The sequence below is a fragment of the Schistocerca serialis genome, chromosome 2 (genome assembly GCF_023864345.2).
Source record: "Schistocerca serialis cubense isolate TAMUIC-IGC-003099 chromosome 2, iqSchSeri2.2, whole genome shotgun sequence".
NCBI classification, from domain to species: Eukaryota; Metazoa; Arthropoda; class Insecta; order Orthoptera; family Acrididae; genus Schistocerca; species Schistocerca serialis.
Window position 1 is genome coordinate 547,363,517 of NC_064639.1, and position 27,970 is coordinate 547,391,486.

At 42.9% G+C, this 27,970-nt stretch overlaps 1 protein-coding gene across 1 annotated transcript in view; it reads right to left on the reverse strand.

Annotated features, from left to right (window-relative positions):
• LOC126456197 (dynein axonemal heavy chain 8-like) overlaps window positions 1-27,970 on the reverse strand; it is a 503,569-nt gene that overhangs the window by 252,438 nt on the left and 223,161 nt on the right. The window contains exons 22-24 of the mRNA XM_050091951.1: window positions 13,092-14,798; window positions 5,780-6,106; window positions 78-320 (exon numbers count right to left, since the gene is read on the reverse strand). Of these exons, the coding sequence (XP_049947908.1) occupies window positions 78-320; window positions 5,780-6,106; window positions 13,092-14,798 (2,277 nt within the window). The remainder of the gene's footprint in view (window positions 1-77; window positions 321-5,779; window positions 6,107-13,091; window positions 14,799-27,970) is intronic.

Below are 27,970 nucleotides of genomic sequence, written 5' to 3' on the forward strand. Positions count from 1 at the left end.
GGAGTACACATGTGCATATAGATGCAGGTGTGGACGAAAACGTAAACGAAAGGAGGTGTCCGATGAGAAAACGTTACCTCTAGGTCTTTGCGTAGCAGGTCGACGCTTGCCGCTGCCTCCACCAACTTTCCGAGCCCCGTGTTCATGCGAGACGCCATCATCTCGATGTTCTCCCTGCGTCCCGTGTAGATCTTCTGGTATCCGTCCAAGAACGACAAGAAAGACTTGGGGGTGACGTACGTCTGCCTGCGGAAGCGCTCATAGTACTGGATGCATGTGTCTGCCACTCCATCGTGCACGTCTCCCATCACTTCGATTAACTGCAACAACACAATGTGTGTAGCGTCACAATATACCTATCGCTGCAGTGCGAATTTAAATAGTCTCATTGAAACTGAAGCTATGTCTGTACAATAATAGGAAAAAAATTAGGAGCTGGTCTAAAACGATAGATGCCTTTCATTTTTATTCTTACTTGGCTTAGATTGACTGATTAATATATAATACACTACTGGTCATTAAAATTGCTACACCAAGAAGAAATGCAGATGATAAACGAGTATTCATTGAACAAATATATTATACTAGAACTGACATGTGATTACATTTTCACGCAATTTGGGTGCATATATCCTGAGAAATCAGTACCCAGAACAACCACCTCTGGCCGTAGTGCATTGAGTCAAACAGAGCTTGGATGGCGTGTACAGGTACAGCTGCCCATGCACCTTCAACACGATACCACAGTTCATCAAGAGTAGTGACTGGCGTATTGTGACGAGCCAGTTGCTCGGCCACCATTGACCAGACGTTTTCAATTGGTGAGAGATCTGGAGAAAGTGCTGGCCAGGGCAGCAGTCGAACATTTTCTATATCCAGAAAGGCCTGTACAGGACCTGCAACATTCGGTCGTGCATTATCCTGCTGAAATGTAGGGTTTCGCAGGGATCGAATGAAGGGTAGAGCCACGGGTCGTAACACATCTGAAACGTAACGTCCACTGTTCAAAGTGCCGTCAATGCGAACAAGAGGTGACCGAGACGTGTAACCAATGGCACCCCATACCATCACGCTGGGTGGTACGCCAGTATGGCGATGACGAATACACGCTTCCAATGTGCGTACACCGCGATGTCGCCAAACACGGATGCGACCATCATGATACTGTAAACAGAACCTGGATTCATCCGAAAAAATGACGTTTTGCCATTCGTGCACCCAGGTTCGTCGTTGAGTACACCATCGCAGGCGCTTCTGTCTGTGATGCAGCGTCAAGGGTAACCGCAGCCATGGTCTCCGAGCTGATAGTCCATGCTGCTGCAAACGTCGTCGAACTGTTCGTGCAGATGGTTGTTATCTTGCAAACGTCCCCATCTGTTGGCTCAGGGATCGAGACGTGGCTGCACGATCCGTTACAGCCATGCGGATAAGATGCCTGTCATCTCGACTGCTAGTGATACGAGGCAGTTGGGATCCAGCACGGCGTTCCGCATTACCCTGCTGAACCCACCGATTCCATATTCTGCTAACAGTCATTGGATCTCGACCAACGCGAGCAGCAATGTCGTGATACGATAAAGCGCAATCGCGATAGGCTACAACCGGACCTTTATCAAGGTCGGATGATGCTACGCACTTCTCCTCCTTACACGAGGCATCACAACAACGTTTCACCAGGCAACGTCGGTCAACTGCTGTTTGTGTATGAGAAATCGGTTGGAAACTTCCCTCATGTCAGCACGTTGTAAGTGTCGCCACCGGCGTCAACCTTGTGTGAATGCTCTGAAAAGCTAATCATTTGCAAATCACAGCATCTTCTTCCTGTCGGTTAAACTTCGCGTCTGTAGCACGTCATCTTCGTGGTGTAGCAAGTTTAATGGCCAGTAGTGTATATATCGATCAACAGATGGTAAGAATATTCTTGAGGATGTGGAACAGTGGTTCCCAACCTTTCTAAGGCCATTGTCCCTGTGTGCAATCAGGCATTAGCTAATACCGCCACCCTTCCCCCGCCCCCCCCCCCTCACCGCCATCCCCTACCCACGCGATCTGTTGCCCCCTTCCCATCACCAACATTAGGACCTAATTAAACTGTAGAATGAAAGACTTTTCTTGTAACTCTATTATTTTTAAAATGATGAAAGACGAATGATATTTAGTTTGTGTGTGTGTGTGTGTGTGTGTGTGTGTGTGTGTGTGTGTGTGTGTATTTGTTGTGTGTTAGAATGAATGACGAAGGAATTAGTGCTGGATCGCAAGTGCTACCCACAACTCCTTCTCAGAAAAGAAAGCTAACTACCCACAATGAGAGTAGATACTTGTTACAAAACATGCTTCCCCTGCATTACTCCCCTCCATTGCAGCACTTGCTTGACCTGCACACTGCAACCATATTTAAAGTCAATCAAGTTCAGATATGTGCACTGTACTTACTGTTCGCAAATCACTTCATTGCTGCACTCCGTTCTTCTGAATTGGCAGAAATTAGACGACTTCTGGATGTTTATGCTTTGTCTATAACCAGTCATATAATAACTGTGTGCACAGCACTACAGTAGCCCTTATGTAGTTACTGCTGTGTCGTCTGTCATTTAATTCATTTATTTGTTTCGTAGCGAGTAATGAAGGAATTTCTGTACTGCTGCAGGTACTATCTACAACTTGGAGGAGACATTTTCTGGATATATTTAGCATTTGTTACATATATGCCTCACTTTTATCATCAACGATGTACGGGAAAAAGCACAACATATGTGTGCAGTGGGTAGACTAACTGAGAAAAACTGTGTGCTACTAATTGAGGAAAAGTAATATTTGATAACTTATATAATGAATATTAATTAACACAAAACTACTACAATAAGAAATCAATATCCATACAAGCGAACATTAAACATTATAATTCAGTTATTAGGACACAAGCAACGTATGGAATAGAGTGCCTAACATTGAATAAGAAAGTTGAATTAAGAGAACTAGTAAAAAGAGAGAGAAAAATACTAAAAAACGTTCTAGGTCCTGAGAAAAACAAAGATAATAGGTGGATTAAAAGGAGAAATGAAGACCTATACAAAAATACAGAAAATATCACAGATACAATGAGGAAGAGAAGGCTAAAATTTTATGGACATTTAAAAAGAATGGAAGAAACACGGATTACAAAGAAAATTTTTAATTACGTTAGTAAGCTGAAAAAAAACTGTAGGATGGATAGAAGCAGTAAAGATAGACGCCAACAAAATAGGTGTTACAGGAATCACTTCAGGCTACCGATAGAAAACGCCAAATATGAAGAAGATGAGCCAAAACCTCGACCCAAGAGAGTGTGGACAGATGAGCAGAGACGAGCAGTTGGCGAGAAAATGAAGAAGTACTGGGAAGAACGGAAGAAAAAGAAACACCATAAGTCTTAAGTTGTATGCGGTCCATAGCTGGCCAAATTCATAAATAAAAAAAAATGAATATTGGAGTCTTACAAAATTATGATCATAGTAATGATCTTTTGAAAATAATTTAGTTTCGTGGCTGAAACAGAATTGAATCGTTTATTTTTTTGCCTCTTAGAAAAGTTCATTTTACCGCTCAGGGGGTTATTACCCCGAGACTGGGAACTACTGATCTACAACATATCATAGAAATAAAGCAAATAATACATACACTGAAGAACCAATGAAACTGGTACACCTGCCTAATATCGCGTAGGGTCCCCGCGAGCACGCAGAAGTGCCGCAACACGGCTTGACATGGACTCGACTAATGTCTGAATTAGTGCTGGGGGGAAATGACACCATGAATCCTGCAGGGCTACCGTAAATCCGTAAGAGTACGAGGGGTGGAGATCTCTTCTGAACAGCACGTTGCGAGGCATCCAAGATACGCTCAATAATGTTCATGTCTCTGGGGTGTTTGGTGGCCAGCGGAAGTGTTTAAACTCAGAAGAGTGTTTCTGGAGTAACTATGTAGCAATTCTGGACGTGCGGGGTGTTGCATTGTCCTGCGGGAATTGCCCAAGTCCGTTGGTATGCACAACAGGCATGAATGGATGCAGGAGATGAGGCAGGTATCTAAGTGTCACCTGTATCTAGACGTATCAGGGGTCCGATATCACTCCAACTGCACACGCCCCACACCATTACATTGCCTCCAAGAGCTTGAACAGTCCCGCTGCTGACACGTAGGAGCCATGGGTCCATGCGGTTGCCTCCATACCCGTACAAGTCCATCCGCTCGATAAAATTTGAAATGAGACTCATCCGACCAGGATCAGGCAATATGTTCTCAGTCATCAACACTCCAATGTCGGTTTTTCCGGGCCCAGGCGAGGCGTAAAGCATTTTGTCGTGCAATCATCAAGGGTACACGAATGGGCCTTCTGCTCCGAAAGCCCATATCGATGATGTCTCGTTGAATGGTTCGCACGCTGACAGTTGTTGATGGCTCAGCATTGAAATCTGCAACAATTTGCGGAAGGATTGCACTTCTGTCACGCTGAACGATTCTCTTCAGTCGTCGTTGGTCGCGTTCTTGCAGGATCTTCTTTCGGCCGCAGCGATGCCGGAGATTTGACGTCATACCGGACTCCTAATATTCACGGTATACTCATGAGATGGTCGCACGGGAAAATCCCCACTTCGTCGCTCCACAGAGATGCTGTGTCTCATCGCTAGTGCGCCGACTAATAATACCATGTTCAAAGTGACTTCAATTTTGATAACTTGCCATTGTAGCAGCAGTTGCCGATTTAAAAACTGCGCCAGACACTTATCTCATATAGGCGTTTTCGACCGCAGCGTGGTATTCTGCCAGTTTACATGTCTCTTCAGTTGGATATGCATGCCTATACCAGTTGCTTTGGCGCTTCAGTGTAATTACAAAATATGGTAAATTAAATTTGAATAAAACCGCATACAGCTGTTAAGTTATGATTTATACACGACCGGCTTCTGTGCGTAAAAGCAGCATCTCAATGTGGTTCGTAGTCACAGAATCCAACCCTATGATGGGGGAAGTCGTCAAAAAATAACAACCTGCAGAACATTACGGCGAACATTGTAGGGAATGGGGCACTTGTAGTTGGGTGTTGCGAGCATAAAGCACTGGAGGCCTTCAGTTGTTTACTAGGGGAACATGCAGGGTGTCATCTTGTTCAAGTCGAACTTTATGGTTAGACCATTAGTACCGCATTTTACTGTAACACTCTGCAGGAACTGCGACAGGCCTCAAGTCGCCAAAGAGGTGGACTCCTGTGATTTTCCAGGATGACAATGTCTGCCTTCAGACAGGCAGAGGCGGGGGCTGTTGCAAACATTTAACTGGAAACGAATGGTACATAAAACGCGCAGCCCCGCCCCCCCCCCCCCCCTGTGATTTTCATCTTTTTTGACCAGTTCAGAAATCGCATGTGTGAGCAGCACTTTAAAGATGATGAGGCCGTGACTCGCGAGGTTACTTGTTGGTCGCTTCAGCTGCCACAATAATTATTTGTTGGTGGCTTTCAAAACTTTGTCAATAGATGGGATAAGTATTTAAATTTACAGCGGGAGTATGCTGAAAAGGAAAATAAATTTGAGGTTAGTACTTGCAGCGTTGATATCGCTATCAAGTTTTGTGATCTATTTCTTGGTCCAACCTTGTACATTTTTGTCGCACACTTTATGGGGCTTCGAGGAGTATTGATATACGTAGGAAAATGTATATATCATGACTGAACATACTTTTAATGTAAGAGAAACATAGTTCATTTTGTTATCAAGAGACTGATCGTAATAATGCGACTTACTTGCTGCTTGACATTTGGCGAGCAGACGATGTAGAATTCCTTCAGGAAGTGGTTGGAGACGGCGACTAGCGCATCCCGCGGCCATCGGGAGAACCAGTCCATAGTACACCCCGAGATCAGCCCCGGGAACTTCAGCGCCCGTGAGCGGAATTTCTCGCCCACCGGCGAGAAGCACAGCACCAAATGAATGTTGGATCTTGATCTCGAGATGAAGAAATCGTACAAGTTGTCCGCCGTCGGGGGTCTCTTCGGCGCCTTCGCCTTCATCACTGGGATAAGCTCCCCCGTTATCTCGTCTATCTCGTCCTTCGCGAACAAATTCGCCACCTGTGGTGCACAAAGAGCTAAGTAATTTATATAGCCAGCTGTGTAAATCAGTTAATAAACAGAAAAGGGAAACTAAGAAACTCGTTTAGACTATCGTATTTCAGTTGCGATGAAAAAATGAAGCTAACTCGATTCGTGTAAGACGACGAAAAGTTTTCATTGCTCTGTAACAGTGCAGTGATACAGTTCGATGTCAGAGAAAGCCTATATCAATTTTTAAACACAATGGTCAGAAACTACATGTGTAATGTGCTGCGAATACATAGAAAGATAGATCCTTTATTATTTAGCTACGATATAGCAGATCAGCAACTGGAAGCAGCTAATTCCATAAATTATCTGGGAGTAGGCATTAGGAGTGATTTAAAATGGAATGACCATACAAAATTAATCGTAGGTGAAGCAGATGCCAGACTGAGATTCATTGGAAGAATCCTAAAGAAATGTAGTCCGATAACAAAGGAAGTAGGTTACAGTGCACTTGTTGGCCCACTGCTTGAATACCGCTCACCGGTGTGGGATCTGTACCAGATAGGGCTGATACAAGAGATAGAGAAGACCTAACGGAGAGCAGCGCGCTTTGTTTCAGGATCATTTAGTAATCGCGAAAGCGTTACAGAGATGATAGATAAGCTCCAGTGGAAGACTCTGCAAGAGAGACGCTCAGTAGCTCGGTACAGGCTTTTGTTGAAGTTCCGAGAACATACCTTCACCGAGGAGTCAATTAGTATATTGCTCCCTCCTACGTATATCAGGCGAAGGGACCATGAGGATAAAATCAGAGAGATTAGAGCCCACACTGAGGCATACCGACAATCTTTCATTCCACGAACAATACGAGACAGGAATAGAAGGGAGAACCGATAGAGGTACTCAAGGTACCCTCCTCCACACACCGTCAGGTGGCTTGCGGAGTATGGATGTAGATGTTTTGTAATTTTAACTGTTTACGCAATGATATTTTACCTTAATGACAGTAAAATTTTATTGTTTTATTTAACAGTTCGTGTACTAAGTGATTATATATATAAATGAAAAGACTGGCAAGGTGCCAGTGGGACTCGCGCTCCGAGAGTTCCGTAAATCCATCCCAGAAATCGAGAATCTAGACGATAAATGCGTGTTATCGACATTCATACTGGTGAGTTAACTGTCTCGGAAATTCCAATTCTTTCTAGCATATTTTAATTTTGCTTTGAAATAGGATAACAAATGACAAAATAAATATTTTTTCCGTGTGATATAATTACAAATTAACAGTTTTTTTGTTTTTCCTCTTACCTATACAGCGAAACCTTGCTTTCTGCCAAATTTCATGATTCCAGGTCAACGGCAACTGTCCCATAGGTTTTGATGAGTGAATTTGCGACTGTCAAAATCTGTGACACAAACGGTCGTTTCGTTTAATAGCATTCGCTTAGATGATTCAGTATTCTTGCGCTGTCAAGGGATCATAAACCTTAATGCGTAGCATAACTTTCTACTTGATACGTCTACGTGTTCCTCAGAAAAAGGGGTCTTAACAGACAGCCTGTCAGAAAACAAATGACAAAAAATTTAATTACAGATTAACAGTTTTCGCATTTTTTTCCCTTTCGTTGTACTAAGAAATGTTGCTTCTTGCCATATTTCATGACTCTAGGTCAACAAGAGGATCCTGTAGGTTTTAAAGAGTGAGTTTTGGAGAGTCAAAATATATGACATAAATGACCATAACTTTTGATTGTACTGACTTAGAAGCTTACATTTATTACATTGCGAAGGGGCTTGCGTGCCTCAGCGATGCACATAGCCGTACCGTAGGTGCAACCACAACGGAGGGGGAACTGTTGAGAGGCCAGGCAAACGTGTGGTTCCTGAAGAGGGGCAGCAGCCTTTTTAGTAGTTGCAAGGGCAACAGTCTGGATGATTGACTGATCTGGTCTTGTAACATTAACCAAAACGGCCTTGCTGTGCTGGTACTGCTAACGGCTGAAAGGAAGGGGAAACTACAGCCGTAATTTGTCCCGAGGGCATGCAGCTTTACTGTATGGTTACATGATGATGGCGTACTCTTGGGTAAAATATTCCGGTGGTAAAATAGTCCCCCATTCGGATCTCCGGGCGGAGACTACTCAGGAGGAAATTGTTATCAGAAGAAAGAAACCTGGCGTTCAACGGGTCGGAGCGTGGAATGTCAGATCCCTTAATCGGGCAGGTAGGTTAGAAAATTTATAAAGGGAAATGGATAGGTTAAAGTTAGATATAGTGGGAATTGGTGGAGTCCGATGGCAGGAGGAATAAGACTTCTGGTCAGGTGACTACAGGGTTACAAATACGAAATCAAATAGCGGTAATGCAGGAGTAGGTCTAATAATGAATTTTAAAAAATAGGAATGTTGGTAAGCTTCTACAAACAGCATAGTGAACGCATTTTTGTAGCCAAGATAGATAGGAAGCCCACGCCTACCACAGTAGTACAAGTTTACATGCCGACTAGCTCCGCAGATGACGAAGAGATTGGTGAAATGTGTGATGAGATAAAAGAAATTATGCAGATAGTGAAGGGAGACGAAAATTTAATAGTCATTGGTGACTGGAATTAGATAGTCGGAAAAGGAAGGGAAGGAAACGTAGTAGGTGAACATAGAATGGGGATAAGAAACGAAAGAGGAAGCCGCATGGTAGAATTTTGCACAGAGCATATCTGAATCATAGCTAACCCTTGGTTCAAGAATCATAAAAGAAGGTTGTATAAATGGAAGAGGCCTGGGACACTGAAAGGTTTCAGATAGATTATATAATGGTAAGACAGAGATTTAGGAACCAGGTTTTAAATTGTAAGACATTTCCAGGGGCAGATGTGGACTCTGACCACAATCTATTGGCTATGAACTGTAGATTAAAACTGAAGAAACTGCAAAAAGGCGGGAATTTAAGGAGATGGGACCTGGGTAAACTGACAGATCTAGAGGCTGTAGAGAGTTTCAGGGATAGCATTAGGGAACGATTGACAGAAATGGGGGAAAGACGTACAGTAGAAGAAGAATGGGTAGCTTTGCGGAATGAAATAGTGAAGGCAGCAGAGGATCAAGTAGATAAAAGTACGATTGACAGTGGAAATCCTTGGGTAACAGAAGATATATTGAATTAAACTGATGAAAGGAGAAAATATAAAAATGCAGTAAATAAAGCAGGCAAAAAGGAATACAAACGTCTCAAAAATGAGATCGACAGGAAGTGCAAAATGGCTAAGCAGGGATGGCTAGAGGATAAATGTAAGGATGTAGAGGCTTATCTCAATAGGGGTAAGATAGATACTGCCTACAGGAAAATTAGAGACCTTTGGAGAAAAGAGAACCACTTGCATGAGTATCAAGAGCTCAGATGGAAACCCAGTTCTAAGCAAAGAAGGGAAAGTAGAAAGGTGGAAGGAGTATGTAGAGGGTCTATACAAGTGCGATGTTCTTGAGGACAATAATATGGAAATGGCAGAGAATGTAGATTAGAATAAAATGGGAGATACGATACTGGGTGAATAGCTTAACAGCGCAGAGAAAGACCTAAGTCGAAACAAGGCCCTGGGAGTAGACAACATTCCATTAGAACTACTGACGTCCTTGCCAGAGCCAGTCCTGACAAAACTTTACCATCTGGTGAGCAAGATGTATGAAACAGGCGAAATACCCTCAGACTTCTAGAAGAATATAATAATTCCAATCCCAAAGAAAGCAGGTGTTGACAGATGAGAAAATTACCGAACTATCAGTTCAATAAGCCACGGCTGCAAAATACTAACACGAATTCTTTACAGACGAATGGAAAAACTGGTGGAAGCCGACCTCGGGGAAGATCAGTTTGGATTCCGTAGAAACGTTGGAACACGTGAGGCAACACTGACCCTACGACTTATCTTAGAAGAAAGACTAAGGAAAGTCAAATCTACGTTTCTAGCATTTGTAGACTTAGAGAAAGCTTTCGACAATGTTGACTGGAATACTCTCTTTCAAATTCTGAAGGTGGCAGGGGTAAAATACAGGGAGCGGAAGGCTATTTACAATTTGTACAGAAACCAGATGGCAGTTCTAAGAGTCGAGGGTACGAAAGGGAAGCAGTGGTTGGGAAGGGAGTGAGATGGTGTTGTAGCCTATCCCTGATGCTATTCAATCTGTATATTGAGCAAGCATTAAAGGAAACAAAAGAAAAGTTCGGAGCAGGAATTCAAATCTATGGAGAAGAAATAAAAACTTTGAGGCTCGCCGATGACATTGTAATTCTTTCAGAGACAGCAAAGGACCAGGAAGAGCAGCTGAACGGAATGGACTGTGTCTTGAAAGGAGGATAAAAGATGAACATCAACAAAAGCAAAACGAGGATAATGGAATGTAGTAGAATTAAATCGGGTGATGCTGAGGGAATTAGATTAGGAAATGAAATGCTTGAAGTAGTAAATGAGTTTTTATATTTGGAGAGCAAAATAACTGATGATGGTCGAAGTAGAGAGGATATACAATGAAGACTGGCAATGGCAAGGAAAGCGTTTCTGAAGAAGAGAAATTTGTTAACATCGAGTATTGATTTAAGTGTCAGGAAGTCGTTTCTGAAAGTATTTGTATGGAGTGTAGCCAGGTATGGAAGTGAAACGTTGCGATAAATAGTTTAGACAAGGAGAGAGTAGAAGCTTTCGAAATGTGGTGCTACAGAAGAATGCTGAAGATTAGATGGGTAGATCACATAACTAATGAGGAGGTATTGAATAGAATTGGAGAGAAGAGAAATTTGTGGCACAACTTGACTAGAAGAAGAGATCGCTTGGTAGGACATATTCTGAGGCATCAAGGGATCACCAAGTTAGTATTGGAGGGCAGCGCGGAGGGTAAAAATCGTAGATGGAGACCAAGAGATGAAGACACTAAACAGATTCAGAAGGATGTAGGTTGCAGTAGGTACGGGGAGATGAAGAAGCTTGCACAGAATTGAGTAGCATGTAGAGTTGCATCAAACCAGTCTCTGGACTGAAGACCACAACAACAACAACAACAACATAATTTTTTGCTCTTTCAGTGTCATCTAAATCCTTAAATTCTTTCTGCAAGGTATTGTTATGTCGTATCACAGCAAACATGCACTTCCTATCCTTTATGAGAATTGAGGAATCTCATTCCTCTCTTTTGTCATTCCTATTCATGTTAAAGGATTGCGACGATAGATCGCTTCATGGCCTGTCGTTGTGCAAACATCTACTGCAACTGTGAATGTCCTTCATACCATGAAGAAACAGCGAAGGGTAAATAGCGATGACACCACGACTCTGCCGATCTCAAGAGACTTGTACCGACCGAAAAACGCCTCACCTCATTGTGAAACAAATTGTTGCGCTGTTCCGTGTAATTCCGAGAAGGAACCAGCAAAGCCCAGTGACAGGCCAGGCCTAGGTCCGCACACGCTGCACGCGTGAAATCTGGCTCTAGACTATCTATGTACATTGTCTAGCTGGATGTCAGTATACAATGTCTCCACAATGTCTACAGGCAATCGTTCGATTTTGTCTAAAGTGTGTTTTACCTTTAGTAGTGTTCCTGTTACTTGGGTCCTCTGGTGCACGTTTTATTTTTATTTAGTGTTTCGTTTTTCTTGTACACCCTCTTTAAATGACGTACATTAAATGGTACGAGTCGTGTTTTTTAAGTAAGTACCATTTTGAAATTAACAAATTGACGTGCTAAGATATCTCAATAATTTTGTTTTTACATGAAAGCCTGTACCGTAATCTACTTTTCTACAGGCACTTGTCATAACGTTGTACGAGTTTTTGAATACCCTCCTCATAGATGTCTGCCACCACTGTTTTGACTTCATCATCGTCTTGAAGACATTGCCCGCCCAGGTGTTTCTTCAAGTGCAGGAACAGATGGTAGTCACTGGGCGCAAGATCAGGGCTGTACGGAGGATGATCTAGAGTTTCCCATCGAAAAGATGTGATGAGGTCTTTGGTCTGATTCTCCACATGCGGACGGGCATTGTCATGCAGCAAAACGATGCCCTCTCTCTTTTGTTCTGAATTGAACGGCGCAGATTGTGCAATGTCTTACAGTAAGCTGCTTCACTGATTGTCTCATTACGAGGCAGAAATTCCACAAGCAAGACTCCTTTTCTGTCCCAAAACACTGTGCACATGATTTTCCAGGCAGAAATTGTTTGCTTAAACTTCACTTTGCTGGGTGAATCTGAATGCCGCCATTCCATGGACTATTGCTTTGATTCTGGTGTGACGTAGGTCACCAATGTTTCATTGCCTGTAACAATTTGGCTTAAGAAATCATCACTGTCGTTGTGGTACCGCTCACAGAAAGTCAATGCACTGTCTAAACGTTTGGTTTTGTGCACATCCGTCAACATTTTCGGTACCCAACGTGCGCACAATTTTCGGTAATTCAAGTGCTCGGTCACAATGCCACACAAAACACTACGAGAAACATTAGGAAAGTCATCCCGCAAGGAGTAAATCGTAAAGCGTCTGTTTTCTCTCACCTTATTGTCCACTTCCTGCACCAGACTTTCATTAACGACCGAAGGACTCTGATTCCGTTGTTCATCATGCACATCTGTGTGGCCATCTTTAAATGCGCTTACACACTTTCTTACCATTCCATCACTCATATGTTTTCTCCGTAAACTGCACAGATCTCACGATGAATATCGATCGCTATTAGGCCTTTAGCACTAAGAAATCTTACAACAGCCCGTACTTCACAGTCGGCGGGAATCACGATTATCGGAGGCATCTTAAACACTCAGTACACAACTTAAACAAGGAAGAATCAGACTGCAATGGCGTCAGTGCGTAGACAACAGATGTAGGTACCCAGTGCGCATGCGCAGAACGCCGACCGTAGCGCTGCGGCCGCGGTGTGGCAAAACAGTACTTACTTAAAAAACACGCCTCGTATTAACGACGTATGGATCTGTAGTTTAATACTTCTGGACAGAACATGAAAACACTCACCTCTCCAGCACTCAGCACGTTGTTAAGATACTCTAGGAAAGATTCTTCTTTGATCTCATTGTCGGTGAAGACGAAGCTGACGCCGACTCCTTCGAAGCCCGCCGCCCTGTACAAGAGCTTGAGGTCTTCCAGGAAGTTGCTGGTGCTGTAGGCGCGAGTGAGGGTGATCTGGAAGCAGCGGTAGCCTGCGATGAAAGTGGCCAGCCGCGTCAGGGACTGCTTGCCAGATCCACCCACGCCGACCAACATGGCGCTGCCGCGTGGAGTCCGGATGATGCGCGAGATGATCATCAGGTGGATGAGAGCGTCTCGGAAAAACACCAAGTCCATCTGAGCTCCGCGTACTGTCTCATTGTAACCCGCCATGAAAGTGCGCACTTTGTCCGTCACGAACTCGAAACTCGGTATTTTCTCATAGATCTTCGGAGCTTCGAGAGACAGGTCTTCTTCACCTTCTTCACCCGTAGGCTCCGGAGGTTCGCGGAGAAAATCGACGAAGTATTCCTCTTCGGGGTCGAAATGCTGAATGTCTTCTTCGGTCAGTTCAGATTTTATACAGCTTCTTATGTTCAGGTCGAACCAAGCGCGATCGGCCTCGTTAGTAAAGCGATCAGAAATGACGCGCTTACATTCGTGCATCCACAACTTCAGCAAAGTTCTGATGTCAGGAAGCTCAGCGTCTTGTATGTACAGCATGCCTCCCCAGATTCGGGACAAATCTCGTAGATTAAATACGTAATGGAACTTTGCCGGTGTCGGGAGCATTTTGATTTTTGTCTGTTGCCAAAGTCGACGAGTTAAAGGCACGAGTTTTGGTACAAAATCAACAATTTCCTGCTTGAATCGTTCGATACAGAAATAACCCTTGCCTATTACACTGAATATCTTATCCATAGAACGATTGGACGGTAATGTGCAGTTGAAGACGTTGAATTGTCTCTTAAGTCGTGGAGGTATGTCGTTCCTCCCGCCACCGGGATGGTTCATAGCCGCTAACAATTGTATGTCTACAATGGTTGAGAAATCTCCCGGTTTGTCCAGGGAATAGAAACCTTTCATTTCCATAAGCTGACGGACTATTTCATTCGTTACTTGGTCACCCCATTCGTTGATTACAGGCATATTGATATCGTCAATGAATATGGTCATCTTACGACCACCTGGTGGCCCGTAGGTCGTGCCAACTCTCTTGTCTACATAACTCTCTATTGTTCTCTGAACCATATTTGGAGTTGTGGCGGAGGAGAAGTTAAGACTCTTTTGCAGGTGAAATTCCGGGTCGTAGTTCAACATGTAACCCTTCACCATTACCGTCTTAGCCGTTCCTTGCTCACCGATAAATAATACAGCTTTCCCTTGCCGGGCAATGGTGTCCATGAGATATGTCGAGCGCACATTGTCCACGTTTGGCACCAATATGCTCGAGTATTCTGGGACTGAGTCTGTGGGGTAGATGTACTCTTCCACTCTTTCTGACCAGTGTTGCCATTCGCCTTCTTCGTTCACCATGAACTCGAAAATCGAATCCCCTTCGTTGAGTTTAGGCCATTTGTACCTGGTCGGGTGTTCGAGAACGAACTCCTCCAGCTTGTCTCTGTCGTCCAATTCCAGAACAGCACCCAGGCTCCACATAAGAGCAAACAAGAACAGCCGCTGGAGGTGTAGGTCGCTGATATTTGCATCCCCTCCTGTCCTTTCGATGAGGCCCTAAAAAAAAAGGAGAAGATTAACTTTTATAGTAAGATTGACTTTTAATTTAAATGTTAGGTGCTATACTCGTGTGCCTCACAGGCATGTAAAACCATTCTACACGGAGTCCCATCTAAACATCCCACATTTAAAAGGTCCAGAAAAAAATACAGTCGATATTATAATGAAATTGTAACATATGCTACAGCATCTCAAAGAATTTATTTAATAATAATTATTACACCTTGCAACAAAGCAGGAGGATTTGTTCCCCCTGTTATGTTTTTATTCTCCCCCCCCCCCCCCCCACCAAAAAAAATTATTTTTGCAAATATTTTCAGTAGTATTATTTATATGGCATGCGCACAGTAACAAGAATCTTGAATATTAACTGGGGGTTTAGCCAACGTAACTCCATTATCCATTACATTCTTTTGGTTCATTAGAACTCATGACAGCATCTGTAATTAATTTACCTAAAAAGCGTGCTAATTACAATGTATGTAAATATACACCCAATAACTAACGTCCTGTTAAAGTCGATCAAATATACATATAAATAAGTGAAACAATTATACAGCCAATGTTGAAGATACGATAGTAACATTTGCACTCATTTAGTTCAAATGGTTCAAATGGCTATGAGCACTATGGGACTCAACTGCTGTGGTCATCAGTCCCCTAGAACTTAGAACTACTTAAACCTAACTAACCTAAGGACATCACACACATCCATGCCCGAGGCAGGATTCGAACCTGCGACCGTAGCAGTCGCACGGTTCCGGACTGCGCGCCTAGAACCGCGAGACCACCGCGGCCGGCGCACTCATTTAGTTTCAGACTTAAAAGCATTCATAGCTGAAACACTGTTACTGAAATAGAATTTCATATTTTGGCTAACTAGCCAGTGTAATTTAATCGGTAGGCATGCGACAGCATGCGTACCTAGTATGTTCCAGACGCCGCGCATAAAAATGGGATTTTCTGGTGCTCATACTTAGGGTTCTGTTGGTGATAAAAAGATACAGCCAATTGTTTTCGCCAGCCCTTGTGCCAGAGACCATTTGTATACCCATCAGAAGGACTGTTTTAGTGTCTCTATCCTACAGCACACGGTCAAAATACGAGTATTACATATTTCCTCCTGCTTAGGTAAATGGAGCAAGTCGTTTGGTCCTTTTTGCATTTGATGTGGTCTACGGTGGGTTTGAAGGGGTTATGAAGGCACCATTTATTAGTTCATGGGCAGTTCGTCGGAAAACCCCACAAAAAGATTTGTTTACTGTATTTTTTCGCCATCACCAACAGACCAAAACCCAGCCGAGGATTCCAAAACGGCTATGCACAGCAAATGGCAGAAATTTTTACAATATATTCCTAAAATCCCAATCTCGAACAACCCCGATAATTTTCTTGATATCTTGCTCCGTTTCCAAGATGCAGAGGTTCAAGGTTATCCTATTTCTACACATAAAATCCGGTATGACGCGGCATCTAAATAATAAATAACCGCAACAAATTGCTCAAATTTTAACGTTGCATTCTCCAGGCATGTGTATATAAGAGCCATTTAACGTTTTCAAAAATCATTATCTGTTACCGAGAATCATCCCAAACGCTTGTTTTTTGGGTACCAAAACCCAGAAGCAGATTCTGAGAAGGCTATGCGCAACAGATGGCTGTAATTTTTACGATGTATCCTGCCCTCGAACAGCCTTGAAAATTTTCCTCTCACCTTTATTCGTTTTCGAGGTGCAAAGGTTCAAAGTTACGCTACTTGTACACGTAAAATACACGAGTAAAATCCGGGGTGAGGCGAAAACGTAGTTTACAACGTGACTTAGGACGGAGAAATATGCTGTAGTTGTCATATGGGAACCTCATGTTGTAGTACTGAAGAACATACAAAATTTTTGTGCACATCAAATCCAGTCTGAGGTGTAAAATTAGTTTTGCGTTATTTGTATTTTACTATGTTAACTATATAGTCTTTACTGACCAATATATTTCTTTTCGTATGAGTTGCATGTCATGCTGAGCAGGGAAAAGAAAGGAAAAAATGGTCTCGTCGGAGAACAAAAAATGCGAATATGTTCCTACTTATGTTAAAAGACTCTGACTGGTGGGGTACCAGCTGCATCATTCTACCATCCTCAGCACCTTTAATTATTTTCCCAAAAATTTTGGCATCCGAACATATTCGCACTATTTTATGCTGTGAGAGAAGATGATAGCAGCACTGGCAAAGAAACGGAAAAGTAATAAGTAATGGAAGATATTCGGCAATGGTTGTGTTGTAGAAAGAGCGAGGGAGGCAATGGAGGTGTGAGAAAAAGAGAGGGACACAGCGACAGAACAGTGCTAGGAAAAGAGTGAAGGAGACAGTGGTTGAAGGAGAAAGTGGAAGTGGATGAGAGCCAATGATAAAGAGAGACACAGTATATGACAATGACAACGGGAAAGCGAGAGATAGTGACGGTGAGAAGAGGTAGAAGCAGCAGGAAGGCAAGAATGAGGTATTAGCAGTAAGCGAGAGCAAGAGGGAGACAGTGACAGTGAGGGAAAACTGTAGCAGTAGGACAGAAGTAAGGGGCTTTAGCTGCGACACAGGAGACAATGGCAGAGAGAATCACAGAGATAATGAGAATGAGTTGGGCTGAATAAGTGAATGAGAAAGGGCAACTGGAAGTGGATGGGTACGAACGACTTACAGCGTTGGACTAGTGGGCGTGAGTGAGTTTCAGTTAGGGGAGCTTGTGGGACTCTGAGGCGAGTTGCATGTTAAAAAGGCGCGAATATGTTCGCATACCAAATTTTTTTGGAAATTTTTAAAGGTAGAATGTGGTAGCTTGTATCCCACTTATCAGTCTGTGTCTTTTAAAATAAGCAGGAATTTTTTGTGCTCCGATATGAGCATCTTTTTGATAGTAGAAATTATTGTTTTATCTAAAAGTTTTCAGTCAAACAAATCTTATTCCACTATTCAGTTATTCAGACACATAAATTATTCCAGAATGAGATTTTCACTCTGCAGCGGAGTGTGCGCTGATATGAAACTTCCTGGCAGATTAAAACTGTGTGCCCGACCGAGACTCGAACTCGGGACCTTTGCCTTTCGCGGGCAAGTGCTCTACCATCTGAGCTACCGAAGCACGACTCACGCCCGGTAGAGCTTCCGTAAAGTTTGGAAGGTAGGAGACGAGATACTGGCAGAAGTAAAGCTGTGAGTACCGGGCGTGAGTCGTGCTTCGGTAGCTCAGATGGAAGAGCACTTGCCCGCGAAAGGCAAAGGTCCCGAGTTCGAGTCTCGGTCGGACACACAGTTTTAATCTGCCAGGAAGTTACATAAATTATTAATTGTAACTCATGAAAATAAAGCAAACGACACTAGATAACTTAGGTTTTAAGTATTGTAATATTATAAAAGAAATGCTGTTGGAAGGCATATTAGTTAGCCTGCGGAAGGTTATGATTGAGCAAGATCTGTGCCCAAAATTACTGCACAACATATGCAGACGGGTTACCACAAGTCGTAAAAGGTGCCGAGTTTTATCTAAATTCTGTGCCTGAGAGTTTATTCAGTGACAGTTTTTAGTGACTGGCTATTAACAGGCACTTAACTTCATGAGCTGTGTTAATCTGCAAACTGTGACAACAGTATTGCACTGTGAATTGTGTTATTTTCATATTATATTTACTGTGCACATCGTTTTTGTACCGAGATGCCTGTTAGACTTCAAGGACAATATTTGTCAACTTTATTCAGTGAATGTGTTAATGATTTACTCGCCACATGTAAATTATTGTGAATCAGTACGTCTATGTTATGTTACTGCACTCGGATAATCACATTGTAGGACATCAAGAGAGTGCAGTATGTGACTGAGCATTTATCTGTGCACAAATTATGATAGATGTGACTCGATCTGGCCATAAACAGTGCGTTATTGAATGTCGAAGTGTTGGGAACGTAAACTTTGTGTGGACCATATAACTTGAAATAGCCTATTTGAGACAAGCACTTTTCAGCCACGTTCGTTGGAGGCGCAACTGCCGATGGCATATTGGCACATCTAAATAACGTAAAGCTGCATGTGAACCATTTCTAGCACGAGGAATATGGAAACTGCATTCAGTTTCTTGCCATGGTTTCCGAAACATGTCCTCCGCCATAGTTGCAATCAATTCAGCGATACAACGTCTGCACACAGGAATATTGTCCAATTTGGTTGCATAAGAACCTGCACAAGAAGAAACCTAGTGGGGAAATGTCGGCGGAACGTGGTGGCCTGTCAATGTGTCCTCCACGTCTATCCAGCGACTGGGAAATTTCGTATCCAGAAACTTACGAACAGCTGTTGACCAAGGTGGCAGAGCCGCATCCAGTTGAAAGATGATGATGTGTTGCAAGTCTTGTATCTGAGTGTGAACAACCTGTTCCAATATGGCCAGTTACACTGACCCATTCACTGTGTTTTCTGCAAAGAAGAACGGTCCAACAATCATGTCATGCATTAACTCACATCAGATGTTCACGAATACGTTCAATGATAGCGTGCAGATGCTGCGAGCCGCAAATCCCAACACTATGCCGATTATCTGTTTCTGATACATGCAAGGATACCTCATCTGAGAGTAAACATCTTTCCTGGAATCTGGCATTCTTGTCAATACGCTGCAGCATGTCCATGGCAAATTATTGTCGGCATGGTTTGTTGTTCGGCACCAGACGTTGCAAAATTTGCTTTTTGGAAGTAGACGATGGTGCACTACACGATGCAGTGTTGCTCGAAGTACATTAAGTTGCCTAGATGCCTGCCGAATCGATTTACAGTGGGCTTCTGGGCAACGCTTGTCAGATGTCCTCCTCTGTCACTTCCGAAGCACTACGACATGCCTCAGAACACGTTTCAGAATACTTCCAGTTGCCAGCAATTTACAATACCACTCCTTCATTGTTTTCACATCAAGTGAATTACATCGGCAAAACCTATGATAATTTCTTTGCAGTTCCACTCATTAGTAACCAAAGAAATTGCTCGTAGAGTGGTCGAGCGTTCGCTTCAACGTGATGCAGTACGGCCTTTTCCACTTCGGGTATTCGGCGTCTCCTCGGAGCACCACTGTCGAGCCTGCTGTCAGTGAAGTTACCCTTTCTCGAAACAGTTGCATAATTGTAGCGAAAAGGGTATGCGATGGAGTCATACGTTGTGGATAGTGATCTTGATAAAGGCAACGAGCAGCTTTTCCATTACCATGAGCTCGGAGCTTCGCCATACAGAAGGAGTATGTTGATGTATTCTGCAAATGTGAACTCAACCATGTTGCTGTAACACTACCAGACACGTGAATGAGGCTCTAACCAGGTCAGGGAGATAGAACAGACGTTAAATGACACCAGCCAATCCGACCATGACTAACGTGTTGCATATCTGTCTAGCAAACATGTTTTCAAACGGCTGCAGCACGGCAACGGTAAGCTTCCGAACATGGGTTCCAATTCAAAATATTGTCTACTCAGTCTTCTCTACAAGTCCTAGAAGCTTGTAACCTGTATAAATATCTCAACCAGCTGTCGTGTACTGACACCTTACAATGTTAAGCTTAAGGCTGTTGGAAGCCAACGAGGGCACTCCAGGATAGGAAATCAGAGACAATGCCGAGATCATGAAAAGTGTTAAAGGTTAGGTTATTGGAAGTAAACTGTAATGGTAAGCCCTGCGAATCGTAACGCTCTGGGCAGCTGTCCCAGGACAGAGATTTCGCTTCATAGAATTAACTGGTAACTTCATACAGTGCCTAGACGCTGTTGTAACGTGTTACAGTGGAAGATGGCCACAAACAAGTGCGTGTTAGCAGAAGCAGCAAACGTGAAAAACGCTCCTGAGAACAGCAACTTCAGTAGATTTACGCGGATTAGAGTGAGATGGGAACAGCGGGTCCAACCCACGAGAGCCTCTAGGGCGGGGCCAAGTGAGATATAACACGGTATTGCTAGCCGTAATAGGAACGGAAGTGGAGTTTAGCTTTCAGCTGAAAGCTGTTGCTATCAAACATGGGGTTTGTTAATGTAAAAGTCAGGAATATCCCAACCTACAGAGTGGGATAAGGGGAGGAATCAGAAAGTGGTTGGCTTGAGGCACCCTGGACGTGCAGAGCCGCACGACAGATTGGCGACGCCCGTAAAGTGACGACAGACTGGCGGGCCGCCTACCGGTAGAGAGAAACCAGACGTCACCACAATCCTTTATAAACCCAGGTTTTTTATATTCAGAGGAGTTCGAAGGAACATCCTCTCCATGTCTCTTGTCTCAAGTCTCGGGTAAGTTCCAGCAAGTCTGTTTTTTCACATGGAGTGTTGCTCTCAATGCTGTACTTTACAATACTGCTAGTGATTGCTACTTCTGTTAGCCTTCGCCCCAGGGACTCAGACAATGAATTCTGTTGTGCAACCAGTTGCATCCTTTGATTTTCCGGTTCTTAGAATTAGGCTACAGTGAAGTAGCTAATCTGAAGCAAATAAATAAGTTAATTCAGACAGTTGAGTTCCCTGTGAGTATCCTATTACGTCCCAAAGTCCGGCCCCCTCGTAGATGCCCTGTGACTGTGTCTGGCGTTGATCCAAGCACTCAGGTTGCCACTACTGGAAGTTTGTCTTTCTGCATTTGTTCCTAACTGCTCGGGGATTGCAGACTGACCTGTAACCTCCTCTTTTACTTTCTCCTGTGCTAGGAGACAGCAAAATGCCATCGAAATAAATCTGAGCTAATTATTTATTACTACCAGATACAAAAAGGCATCAACCTTTTGTTTTTACGTTATATTTTAAGACAATTTGGTTGTTCTGTAAGCTTCGTAAGACTGAGCTACGCGATACCACCGGCAGTCAAGTTCTGTTTCAAAATGACGCCTCAGTGCAACTTCACATCACAAATCGGTTTAAACAAGGCTGTGTTTTCGAACCTACATTTCGTTGTCCTGCACTTCTCAGTTACTGCGCTCTAGGCATCATCTGCTAACAGTTACCCTGTAGAAATTAGGTACTAGTGCAACGTGACTTTAATCAAACTTGAGTTGACTGGAGAAGATTAACCAACCTCGACCCGGTAACAGATATCTAAATACGATCTCTGAGGCAATATGTATTTAGGCATTTATTTCAACTGTAAGATTTCGGGGTAGATTTAACAAGACATGCTTAGATAGTTAACATTGCAATGTGTGCTGTTCAGCAGTAGTTCATAATAATAATGATAATGATGATGATGATAATAATAATAATAGACACACAAATAATTGCAATATGCATAGTACATCAGCAATATAATAATAATAGTAATAATAATAATAATGGAATATTACAAATACAGAAACAAACAGCTCTTCATTTCATCGAGAGATTTTTAAAAAAATATGATAGTATCAATATTCACACTTTTAAAAATTCTCAGAACATGTGGTCTTCATTCTAATTAATGAAAATCATTACTCTAACTTTAGTCGATAAAGATCGCAAGGTAAAGATAAGGGGAGAAATTTCAAAAGCTTTCACAATAATAACCATACTTAGACAAGATGATGGATTATCCACCCTGCTTTTCAAATTAGCCTTCAATTACGTGATAAAGATTTGGGAAACAAAGACCCACCTTAAGTCAAAATTGGAGAAAAACCCTCAATAAGAACAAACTGCCAGGGATTTGCGGATGATTTAGCTCACTTAGCTCTTGACACTGAAGACGTTCGTGCCCAGATCACAAACCTCCAAAAATCGCCTTAATAATAGGATTACAAATACATCTCGAGAAAACTGTCGTGGCCATGAAACCTCTGCGTATAAGCAAAATCTTAATTGTCATTAAAAAGTTAACATAGTACAACAGTTTAAATATCTTGGAGCCATCATCAAGCAGAACTTAACTGAGAAACACCTGCCGGCCGGGGTGGCCGAGCGGTTCTAGGCGCTACAGTCCGTAACCGCGCGACCGCTACGGTCGCAGATTCGAATCCTGCCTCGGGCATGGATGTGTGTGATGTCTTTAGATTAGTTAGGTTTAAGTAGTTCTATGTTCTAGGGGACTGATGACCTCAGAAGTTAAGCACACTATACTTTCCCAGAAGCCACTTGTGACTGCGAAACCCTTTTCCAAATTAAAAATGAAGGAAGAACTGATTAGCTCCTCAAAAGTGAAAGAAGAGACATCATCAGAACTCGCATAAATTAGAAGTGTCAGGTTGAAGGAGTCTGGAGAATTCTCCTCAATGACTGAACCAGTCGCTAGCACAATGAAGAAGAAAGAATCTCTTAGTTGTTTCACATCTTGCTAATACAAGGAAACAGAATTATACAACTTGTAATGAGAAATGTCAGAAAGAAGACAGGAGAGAGATGCAGCAAAGTCTTAAAACAGTTGGATACCAGATGACAAATGTAGAGAACAAAGACAAAATTAGGACTCTTCTTGAGAACCACAAATTCGTGGCAGAAATGAGACATAGAATGGCTATGGAGACTTCAGACGAATCGAGAAAACTACGATCAGCGATAATGAAACGGTATTGTGGGGGACGAGTGGGGGCGGGGAGCGCAGGAACTGAACAGTAAAATCTTCAAAGAAAATTGAACGTGAAGTTAAAGTTAAAGTTAATAATAATATGGTATTTCAGAAGTTTTAGTTTAATTGACACTGTGTTAAATATTTTCCTGATTACGTTTTCGTAGAAGGTAAGTAAAGACATTTAACAGAAATCTATGGCAGCAGCACAGAAGGAATCAAGAAGAGATGTTGACAAGTCCGTAGAAGAGTGAGAAATAATAGGGTAAACTGAGCATGAGACGAGACGAAAGCAACCAGAAACAGATTGGGACTGGAAAGCATTAGTGCTGACAATACGGCAGAAGTACTGGTTTGCTGACTGCATATGACGACAGGGACGCTCCGCTGATGATAACATGCAAACCTTTGAATAAACAGTGATTTTGGACAAGACGCACGTTTCTGGATGATTTGTTCTAGCGTCGTGCTGCTCAGAATGGAGAACGAGATGGAGAAAGATTGAGTGTTAAAAATGGGTTCCACTAAGATGTTGCCCGTTTAACTTGTGTTTTTAAAATTAGTACCATTTTGAAAACCCGCCGCTGCAGTGCCACGGTCAGCATTCAGCACACGTGCGCCGTGTACTACAATCTGTTGGCATGCCACAGACACCATTATATTGTCATTCTGCGTGTTTACCTTTGTTTGTGAGTGTTTGAAAGGCATCTTCCGATTGAGAATCCCGCCGACTGTAGAATACACGCTTTTTTTTAGTATTAAAGGCATGAAAGCGGCTGAAATTCATCGTCAGATCACTGAAGTGTATAGGGAAAACACCATGAGTGACGCAATAGTACGGAAATGGGTGACAGCTTTTAAAGATGACCTTACGACTGTGCATGATGAAGGCGACTTTCAGTCAATACTGATGATTTGATGCAGAAAGTTGATGAAAAAGAGAGAGCGAACAGACGTTTTACGATTTCGACGTTGTGTGGTGAGTTTCCTCAAGAGGTTAGAAGTGTCCTATATGCAGCTGTTTCAGAACCTTTAAATTATCGAAAGTTATGCTCAGTTCGATACCGAAAACGCTGACTGAGGTATATAAAAGCTAACATTTAGCCAGTTCTTTGGCTTTCCTAGAACGGTACAGTGAGGAAGATGACGAGTTTTTAAGTTAACCTGTCGTCAGCGACGAAACACACGTGGTTCGTTACACCTGAATCAAGGCAGCAATCCATGGAATGGCGGCGTTCAACACCAGACAAGAAAGTGAAGATAAAATGAATTATTTCAGCTGTTTTTTTGGGACAGGAAGGGGGTATTGCTTGTGGATTTTTGTCTCATGGTGGCACAATAAATTCTAGAACTTAATGTGAGATTTAAAAAGAACTGCGCAGTTCAACCTAGAACAAAAGGCTTGGCACTCTGAGTAAGGGGATCGTTTTGCTTCATGACAATGTCCATCCACAAGCAACCTATCGAACTCAAAAGCTGATCTTATCATTTGACTGGGAATAGCTTGATCACCCTCCATACAGTCCCAATCTAGGGCCCAATGGCTACCATGTGTTCTTGCATTTGGAGAAGCATTTGGCTGCTCAGCATCACGACAACGATTGAAGATGTCAAAATGACCGTATTGCAGTGGTTGTCTAATTTCGACGAGGTAAGTAATCAAAAGCTGGCTGTGCCATACGACGAGGGCTTTAATGTTGGCGGGAATTACGTAGAAAAGTAAAACACATCCCTTCATGTAAAAATCAAATTGCTACGATAAGTCTATATGTTTTATTTTTATTTCAAAACTGTACTTACGTAAAGACAGGCCTCGTGTAGGATCTTGTACTGCAGTTATGAAATCGTGATAGATCTTTGACTGTGAGGCTATGTATTGAGTATACCAGTGACTAAGAAACTGATGAAGCAAAGAGAGCCTGTGAAAATCATGTCTCATGCCCTGTTGCATCTACCTGAACTGTGCTTGGGATGGACTGGCATGTTCAAAGAATCGAATGTCACAAACATACACTGCTGTCCCTTAACACTGCAATACCAAGAAGGGTCCCAAATAAAGAAATTTTATTATGCATACACAGAAGAATAGAAAGGTTCAAATGGTTCAAATGGCTCTGAGCACTATGCGACTTAACTTCTGAGGTCATCAGTCGCCTAGAACTTAGAACTAATTAAACCTAACTTACCTAAGGACATCACACACATCCATGCCCGAAGCGGGATTCGAACCTGCGACCGTAGCGGTCGCTCGGCTCCAGACTGTAGCGCCTAGAACCGCACGGCCACTCCGGCCGGCAGAATAGAAAGAAAATATTGATAAATATGTAGGTGATTTGAGGTATACAGGTTGAGAAATTTGGTATGAGAGTGCTACTGTCTCCGGAACAGCAGTGCCACTAACCCGGCTGGTCACTGAGTCGAACTGAGCTTGGCTGATAGATGCGGCTGTCATTCTACGCTTCTTCAGCTCTATGTCGACGCTGGTCAGTCTTAGTGGCTGGCAAGTGGTGGCGTGCCAGTCTTTCGGGATTCCATAACTCTGAATGTTTTCGCTGGCTGAGAGACCTGGAGAATGTGCTGGCCAGGGCAACAGTCCAGCACCCTCTGTATCGAGGTAGGTCAGGACAAAACGGGCAAGCGGTCTTGCTTTATCTTATTGAATTACAACGTCCCGATAACCCATGATCCTGTTGCTGTTGATTCCAACACGGAGAACCAAGGGTAGCACCAGACACAAAACCCAGCGATTGGCAGTGGGTGGTTTTGGAGATATCGTCAACTTCAGCCACAAACACTTTAATTTTTAAAACATGGTGTCTCTCCTAAGAGTCATTCACCGCTCTGGTCTGTCGCAAGATATAAGAAATTTCGCTTTTGCAATGTGTAGATGGAGCCAGACCAAACAAATACTGCTCATCACAAGTTTAATGCGACGCCCTGTGCCAACAGAAAACGTCCGTGTGTTTCTATTACAAACCATATTAGCGGAATTATACGTGCCCTTTGGATCTAGTACGATATTTGTTTCCTCGATATGTAATAATAGCGACGATAAAACACGAAGAATAACCACTACTCTAGCAGCGACCGAGTAGCGCTGCTCCTTAGTTGTAGCTGACAGTTTGAGACAGAACGGCACCCGAGACGGAACAAGTCGGGGAAGGAAGACGTGGTGAACAAATGTTTATCGACATAACAAGTACGATAAGACAATGGCTTTCGCAGTGGTCGTACCACAATCTACTTCCCGCCAACCCGCATTGTAGAATACAATATCTACACGCCTTCAAAACAACAAGATATGCTCTCAATTATGGGAGAGTGCTGCCAAGGAATTCCTGTACTTAAATCCTGTTTAATTGTCGTTGCTGTAGTGTATCTTTCTGACATAATTCCGTAATACGATGCTACGGTATTCGTAATGAGGTTGCCAGGGAGACAACTCGGGTATGCGTGGAAAGGTATCTGGAATGAGAAGGGTGGCTTTCTTGTACAGATGCATTTCCGACTGTAGTACAATGAAGTCGAGACAGTGGGAAGTTGTGGTCAGCGAAACCATCCTGTGAATAATCGAAATAATGCCACTTGATTGGGTATGGTACCTGAAGATTCGATTCACAGAGCAGCACACGGACAGCATGGTGCATCACATTGTAAAAGACTCAAAAATGCCTTCGTACCGCCGATAGGTGCACTAGACTCTTACACTGAAGGACAATGGCCATTGGATAATCTTTGTGAGCGGGTATTAACCCACCATCTTCCCATTGTCAGGGCCATAGGAAGCAAGAAGGCCGGTCGCATGTCGAGCCATAGAGCCTGTGATTGACGCTGCGCAAAATGTGTGCGTCGTATTGTATTATTCGGCGTAACGTAAGGAATTGTGAAGTGATAAACAATGTTAGGGCACAACCAATAATTTTAAAACGTCTGGAAAGTAAATGTGATCGATTCATCAGAGACAAAAGTTCTTTATTATATGCAAGTGGATAACGTGTCAGAAATAAATTGTAAATTAATACTTAGTTTCAATTAATTATGTTTTGAGAACACTCGTAGACAACTGGTAATATTCAGCTGTATGATATTTTTTGAAACGATGAGGTACACGTAATGCATCTCCACTGTTTTTACGTTCCCACGTCGTTCCACTCCGTTTCTTATTTTATGTAAATACTGTGCAAGCTCTTGTTGGATGATTAATTCACTGGCGTGGGATTTATATTTTTCGCAAAATGACACCAACGTTGCCCATTTAGTTTCATTGATATATCTCAGGTCGATAATGGTCCTCGTCGTTTGTAAACTTGTTTTTGTAATAATGGTTCTGCTATTTGAAGTCTATACCCGTTGTTCTTCCTCATGTTGTTTTTGTTGTACAGAATATAGGAATTACACTGAAGAGCCAGAGAAACTGGTACACCTGCGTAATATCGTGTAGGGTCCCCACGAGCGCGCAGAGGTGCCGCAACACGACGTGGCATGAACTTGACTAATGTCTGAAGTAGTGCTGGAGGGAGCTGACACCACAAATTCTGCAGGCCTGTCCATAAATCTGTAAGAGTACGAGAGGGTGGAGATCTCTTCTGAACAGCACGTTAAAGGCATCCCAGATATGCTCAATAATGTTTATGT